The sequence below is a fragment of the Ictalurus furcatus genome, chromosome 23, assembly GCF_023375685.1.
Source record: "Ictalurus furcatus strain D&B chromosome 23, Billie_1.0, whole genome shotgun sequence".
Classification (NCBI taxonomy): domain Eukaryota; kingdom Metazoa; phylum Chordata; class Actinopteri; order Siluriformes; family Ictaluridae; genus Ictalurus; species Ictalurus furcatus.
The window spans coordinates 9,901,692-9,910,000 of NC_071277.1; the positions used below are offsets into that span (position 1 = coordinate 9,901,692).

The 8,309-nt window shown below is 41.7% G+C and overlaps 1 protein-coding gene across 6 annotated transcripts in view; it reads right to left on the reverse strand.

Moving 5' to 3' along the window:
- The window catches only part of pld1b (phospholipase D1b), a 48,278-nt gene that overhangs the window by 18,998 nt on the left and 20,971 nt on the right, over positions 1 to 8,309 (reverse strand). For 5 of the 6 annotated variants that reach the window (XM_053611449.1, XM_053611452.1, XM_053611450.1 and 2 more), the window contains 2 exons: positions 1,032 to 1,208; positions 748 to 914 (listed from right to left, as the gene is read on the reverse strand). In XM_053611449.1, coding sequence (XP_053467424.1) covers positions 748 to 914; positions 1,032 to 1,176 — 312 coding nt within the window. In that variant the 5' untranslated portion in view covers positions 1,177 to 1,208. Of the gene's footprint in view, positions 1 to 747; positions 915 to 1,031; positions 1,209 to 5,778; positions 5,891 to 8,309 lie in introns of those variants that run through there. The other variant, XM_053611454.1, reaches the window with a different exon arrangement.

The following is an 8,309-nucleotide window of genomic DNA, read 5'->3' on the forward strand; positions in this document are numbered from 1 at the left end:
TAAGTGTTAAATTTAAAAACAGAGCTCACAAGGAACCGAGTTTTCTTCCTACAGCCCCGCGGTTTTATATCAAAACCTCTGTAAAGATATATATATATATATATATATATATATATATATATATATATATATATATATATATATATATATATATATATATATCATAATATTTTTATTATATATCCTATTTTTGGGAAAATGTATAACTCTTCTCATTTCTGGATAGTAACGTCGTCAGTGTGTGGTGGATTCTCAGTACAACAGCTTTTATGTTGACGTCTATAATTGCTTATTTATTGAAGAAATAAATAACTGAACTGTTCATGAAGATCGTATTGAGATTACCAGATCGTAGGCAGTGCGTCGTTCACACCACAGATGACGCGCCACCGCTTTGTAGCCTGATTTAAGCTTAAAAACCATAATGTGATTACTTATATGGCTGTGAGGTTTTCACACTTTTTCTTTCTCTTGTTTAACGAGTACAGCAGAAGGAGGAGGAAGAGGAAGAGGAGGAGGAGGAGGAGGAAGAGGAGGAAGAGGAGGAGGATGGAGTGAGAGAGCAGATAAAAGTAAAACTCACAGCTTCTCTTTTACAGCTTCACAGACGCATGTATGTGAGCATAATGTGTAACATCACAGGCTGGTGACATTATACCACACACAGACACACACACAGACACACACACAGACACAAACACAGACACAAACACAGACACAAACACAGACACAAACACAGACACTGACCTTCGACACACTCCTCTGATTGGTAATGTTGAAGCGGTCCTGAGCACAGGCAAAGCGCTCCACCTCCAGGATTTTGGCAGTAATGGGAAATGACGTGAGGAACACTTGAGCTTCCGGTTCTTTAAATCCCTTCATCTTGTAGATAACAGAGAATGGGATACGAGCTTCTACAGAGACAACAAATCACCAAGAACCTTTCATTATTACATCATGCTAGAACTGAGATGGAACAAATGTCTGACATTAGCACCTGTACCACACAGAACCTGCGCTAGACTGCTCACCTGCACTGTTAGCTCCTGGTCCTTCAAACTCATCCTCGCCCTCTCCGATGTCCAGCTCACGTGTGTCGAGGTTCTCCATGATTTCAGTCATGTCTGTGGCCACCAGTTGCAGTGTGCTGGCTGTGACTAGGTCCTGCTGCGACATGGCTAACACTCAACCTCCGGGCCAGAGCTCTCCTACGATCAAACACACAGTTTTCAGGATGATCTTTAATAAATATTATCTCTTTAATAACTATTTAAAACATCTGGGAATGGTTTTTTGTTTTTCAGATGATGTTTCTCATTTCTTATCCAGCTGCCAAAACATCAGAGGAAACTGCACACATCTGTTCTCCAAGCTGCTGTCGAGTCTCTCGGACACTAACCCCGAGGCAGAAAACCTCATAATATGCTTCCTTTCTCTTCTTCATTTCTTGTTTTTATTTTAGACTGCTCCTGGATGGCACCATGGAGACTTCACACAAGATCTCACACCCCATCACTTGCTCTCCATTTACACACGCAGGAATAAAACCAGCACTGTTTTACACCGCCTTCAAGGCATTACATTCTAAAGGATGTGCTCACGTACAGTGTGGTAAGAATTCATGGAATTTAACCTCTGACCTTTATTTTCAGGTTAACTGTGCTGTAAACGAACACACCCTGCCACATGGGACTGTAAACGAGGACGGCGCGGTGTACACCAGAGGCTGTGAGGGAACATTTATAGCTGCTTTAACGTAAGTGACACCAGTTCTGTCGACATTACACAACATTAAAGGGGTTAAAAAGTACGAAGTTTCATTCTTTAATAAATAAAACTTGTAATCACTGACAAATTACTGCAGTAGACGAGGAATAAAACACTTGGGGATGTGCTGTTATGGGAAAATAACCAACTTCAGGGCAGCAACAGTGACTCTGCATCACATCGGGCCGTATCCCATGACACGCTGTGGATTATTTTCCTATAACAGCATGGCCCAAAGTGTATTCTTTCTTATTTTAAGAGGAGCGCAATGCTCAAACTCACAGTTCACTTTCACACGTACGAGTAATAATACGGTTATGAAATACAGTACGCAAAATAAATACATTCAATTATTTAAACTTTAGTATACTGTGATAGTCACATTGTTAAATACAGTATACTGTACTATATTATTATATTATTATAAGAGATACAAACCAGCTAAAGGGGCAACCTGCTAACAGTAATCTAAGCCATAACCCTAAATTAGAATAATCCAGAATGTAGAACCGCACACACCCCACGTTTAACAGCTCTGTGAACAGAACATTTTCTGGATCATGCTCCGAGGTGTCATGGACCCGTGTCATGTACCACATCTTCGATTTTTTTGCTGTTGCAGTATAATTACAGCTTCCAAAACCACAAACACGCAGAATTTCATTAGAGTTCTAACACAATTCTCTGAAAGTGACATGTTCGTGCCACTCCAAGAAAAGACCAAATCTTCAGCAGAATAAACACTGAACACACATCTACACAAAACTGAACGATATTCTGCTCAAACACAACAATACTCTGAATAAAGTGTAACTACATCCTGATGGTCAGTCATCACGTGATACGGAGGTTCTGACGAGATCAGGAGTGGACTGTCTGAATGTGGTGCTGATGCTTAGGAGTTTTTTATGAATGTAAATGTTTGTCCACGACCATCGCCGCCAAAGTGCTCAACAGTAAACATCTGTCAAATATGAATTTTATACATAGTGACAACACAAATATCACACGTGAGCTGCAGTTCATGCTCATGTTCGCATTTTTCACGTCAGATCTCAGCAGACAGGAGCTTTACACTGTTTCATAATATTAAACTCAAGTTCTTTCACAGTCATGTTCACACATCAACACCAACGCCTGTAAAACTTGAACACTTCCTTTCTGACCACCAGCACAACAAACCAGAAAGTTCCTCCTCATAGTCTACAACACCAACCCCGCCCCCAAACCCCGCTGCAGCAGTAGCTAGTCAGATCCCGATTAGAGGAAAAAAACCCACACATCTGTAAACAGTAGAGAAAAATGCAGGTTAAGTGTCAGCTTTAAAAAAAAAACATCACGCAGGAAGGCAGAACGTGACCTCTCTGAACGTGAACCTGCTCCTGGGTGTGTGCAGTGTAATAATCTACAGATCTGTGTGTCAGATACTGAACCCAGTGGAACCAAGGATCCACACAAAGCGCTACTCTGTCCATACAGGTTCTCATGTTATGTTTTTCACGATCACTGAGAGTCTGAGAGTCCAGTAACCTGCAAGATTCCAGACAACGATGCAACAAGATAAGAGAAATACAGAAGGGATATAGATCGCAGATCACTAGCTTTTATTAGAGAGTCTGGTATTAAACACAGCTGAAGAAGAAGCGCAAAAAACAATCAAACCACAGATTTTACTCCCGAGAGTCTCAATTCTTCACCACTGTGTGCTTCAGACAAAACTCTCAAATAACTCTGGATATCAAACACCCTAAACACCCCAAACATCAAAAACACATCCAATACACCAAACACCCCAAACATCAAAAACACATCCAATACACCAAACATACCTCCAATACACCAAACACACCTCACCTCTAATACACCAAACATCAAACACACCTCGAACACACCAAACATGAAAAACACCTCCAATACACTAAAAACACCTCCAACACCGCAAACATCAAAAACACCTCCAACACCCCAAACATCAAAAACACATCCAATACACCAAACAAACACACCTCCAACACACCAAACACCCCAAACATCAAAAACACCTCCAATACACCAAACATCAAAAACACCTCCAACACACCAAACACCCCAAACATCAAAAACACATCCAATACACCAAACATCAAACACACCTCCAACACACCAAACACCCCAAACATCAAAAACACCTCCAATACACCAAACACACCTCACCTCCAATACACCAAACATCAAACACACCAAACATGAAAAACACCTCCAATACACCAAAAACACCTCCAACACCCCAAACATCAAAAACACCTCCAATACACCAAACACACCTCCAACACACCAAACACCCCAAACATCAAAAACACCTCCAATACACCAAACACCCCAAACATCAAAAACACATCCAATACACCAAACATCAAACACACCAAACACACCTCCAACTCATCAAACATCGAAAACACCTCCAGTACCCCAAACATCAAAAACACCTCCAATACACCAAAAACACCTCCAACTCATCAAACATCGAAAACACCTCCAGCACCCCAAACATCAAAAACACCTCCAATACACCAATCAAAAACACCTCCAACACCCAAACATCAAAAACACCTCCAATGCACCAAACACACCTCCAACACCCCAAACATCAAAAACACCTCCAACACCCCAAACATCAAAAACACCTCCAACACCCCAAACATCAAACACACCTCCAACACACCAAACACACCTCCAACACCCCAAACATCAAAAACACCTCCAACACCCCAAACATCAAAAACACCTCCAACACCCCAAACATCAAAAACACCTCCAACACCCCAAACATCAAACACACCTCCAACACACCAAACACACCTCCAACACCCCAAACATCAAAAACACCTCCAACACCCCAAACATCAAAAACACCTCCAACACCCCAAACATCAAAAACACCTCCAACACCCCAAACATCAAACACACCTCCAACACCCCAAACACACCTCCAACACACCAAACACACCTCCAACACCCCAAACATCAAACACACCTCCAATACACCAAACACACCTCCAACACCCCAAACATCAAGCACACCTCCAATACACCAAACACACCTCCAACACCCCAAACATCAAACACACCTCCAATACACCAAACACACCTCCAACACCCCAAACATCAAAAACACCTCCAACACACCAAACATCAAAAACACCTCCAACACACCAAACATCAAAAACACCTCCAACACACCAAACATCAAACACACCTCCAACACCCCAAACACACCTCCAACACACCAAACACCCCAAACATCAAAAACACCTCCAACACCCCAAAACATCAAAAACACCTCCAATACACCAAACATCAAAAACACCTCAAATACACCAAACACACCTCCAACTCATCAAACATCGAAAACACCTCCAATACACCAATCAAAAACACCTCCAACACACAAACATCAAAAACACCTCCAATACACCAAACACACCTCCAACACCCCAAACATCAAAAACTCCTCCAATACACAAAAACACACCTCCAACACCCCAAACATCAAAAACACCTCCAACACCCCAAACATCAAACACACCTCCAACACACCAAACATCAAAAACACGTCCAATACACCAAACACACCTCCAACACACCAAAACATCAAAAACACCTCCAATACACCAAACATCAAACATACCTCCAACACCCAAAACACCAACACCACCTCCAATACACCCAACACCCCTAACATCAAAAACACCTCCAACACACCAAACACCTCCAACAACAAAAACACCTAAAAGTGTCGTTTCCCCATGACATGTAAATAAGGGTCTATTGGCTAAAGTCATGCAGATCAGCTGCTCGGTTCGATCTTGTCAGTCAGTTTCATGCTTTAATGCAAATTCATTATTCTGAGTTTCTTCATCAGCTCCACTGACTCTGACTCAGTTTCTCATCAGGACAATTCAGTAGAGACTAAGATGAACAGATCTTCCAGCCCTCCAGTGGGAGTCTTAACCAAGATGAACGTTACGTTACCATGACAACAAACCCGAGTTTGTTCGTATGACTAAAAACCGATGCCGTCTGCTCTTTCCTGTGAAGTTCGCTTTCCTCCGATTCCTCCGTCACACTCGGATTCAGAATCAGGAGAAGATCTCAGCAACTGCTTGAAGCTTAAATCAATGAAGCAGAAGAGCTGAAATCTTCCTGTCAATGTACTGCAGATGACTCACTCCGTCAGTCTTCACACAAAGCACGTCCACTTCGGTCAAGAGCTTTAACACAGTAATTACACAAAGCCTCGTCTGGGTTTAAACGCCGCGTTAATGTTTCACTCTGCTGCCTGGAGATTACACAGAGGGACAAACCAGGAGGAGAAACATTCCGACTCTTCAAACCGCACGTTCACGTTATTCAACCCAAAAGAACGCTCCAGTTTAAACTGGATTCACTGAAACCATCACCAAACACTGAGCTTTTATTAAAAACATTTCTACTACATGAGCGTTACAAACCTCCGAGTGCATGTACACCACGGTCCTCTACAACAACCATGCGTGCTTCCAAAACATTTGCCTACAACGCTGCAGTTTCTGGTGTAAACGTAAACATTTCCTCTTCCTCCACAGTGAGTCGTACAGGGACACAACCGAAACATCGCTCGGCTGCCTACGGAAATATCCCACTCGACACACTTATACACAACTGTGTTGGTATATTATTTATTTACCGACTAACAAACTGACACGCCCATTAAACTTCTTTATAACGTAAACCAGAGGTCTTCGCTACATTTGTGTGCAAAAGTTTACATCCCCTGCTGACAGAAAGAAAGAAAGATAGATAGATGTTAAAGAGCTTGGAATTCTGTTTTTGTCAATGAATTGGAAAGTCGAGGTACATTTTCTGTCTGTCTGTTTGTCTCTCTCTCACTCTCACTCCCTCACTGTCTGTCTCTCTGTCTCTCTGTCTCTCTCTCTGTCTGTCTCTCTCTCTCTCTGTCTCACTCCCTCACTGTCTGTGTGTCTCTCTCACTCACTCTCTCTCTCTCACTTTCTCTCTCTGTCTCTCTTTGGTTTGATATATATTCTTCTAAAATATACATTTTAATCTTCACTAATAATAAAGGATCCGTGAAATCCCACTTTAAGTAAATAATTAAATAGATGCATTTTAAGTGTTGTGTCTTCGTTCTGTCCTGGGTGCACAAACATTTGCAGTCAGTGTAAAGCGCTCAGCAGTGAGAGTGTGGCACAATTAGATCATTACTGAATGACGTTTAACATTTACATACATTTACATTCTGATTACAGAACTGATATTACTGCATAAGAGCCAGTAAGAACACATTTTTTACATATCTACGATCTTCAGAAATTAGAAATCAGAGTGTGTGTTGAAGTTGAAGCAACTTTCAGAACACCAAGATGGTAGACACCTCCATTATCTTGTGGAAGTGCATTGTCTTATCATTATTTGTGATACGCCTACACGAGAGACACGACAAAGCGGAGCAGGACTGAAGAGCTCACAGTCGTGTAGATCCAGATACACAAACACTTCCATCCTAACACTGAAGGAAAACCGCCCTTACTTCCATTAACTAAAGATGAGCAACAATCATCATGTGCTCTTTAGTATTGGTTTATTCTCATCATTTACATTCAGAATGTTTTCTTCTGTGTAACCTGAAAATTTGCATAAATACAGGAGGATGAAAATCGCACTGCTGTTTCCTCTTCATCACTGACTCCAGAGCCGGATCGTACCATCTACTATATGTAGGGGACACGTACACTATGTACACGCGTGATGTATGATACGACTCTTACACACGCTTAGGAAAAAGAAAAAAGATTAAGAAATGTCATTTATAGTAACAAGACATTTAATATGTTCAATTCTTCCCCAAGCTGCAAAAAAAACTGAGATAAATATTCTCTAATAAACCGTATGTTCATCCTTCGACTTTTAACCGCTTCTAATTGCTATATAATGATCTTTTGAATAAAATTAAAACTCAACCCTCTTTTTCCTCGAATTGAAATAAAAACCTGTCGTGGATCGCTGACTCGCTGCAGGACTCCTGCACAAGTTTTCAAAATAGTGAGGTTGTAATATTTTCCTCTGAAAGCCAAGAAGAGACACTTGGAGAACCGGTGGAGGAGCTGAATCAGCATCAGGGAGGAGGGCTCGATTAAAGACGTCAGACACGGGGCGTCGAGTTACAGCCGAGCAGAATGGAAACCTACAGCGCCGAGGCCAGACCGGAGAGGAAGAGAGGAAAACTACAATAGGAGTCTGTTCCTCAACACGAGAGTTCATAACCGGAAATATTCTACAGAAACACCTCAGAATTCTCAGAAATCCTCAGAAACTCCTGTTGCTCAATTATGAACAGAAAACGTTTCCTGAAAACCGTCCAGAGTCGCGTTCATTACAAACACTCAGGACCGTTTCACTTAACACACTCCTTACACATGGTGCTAATTTTACTGCCTCCATCTCCTCCACCAGCTCCACCTCCATCTCCACCTCCATCTCCACCTCCATCTCCTCCACCATCT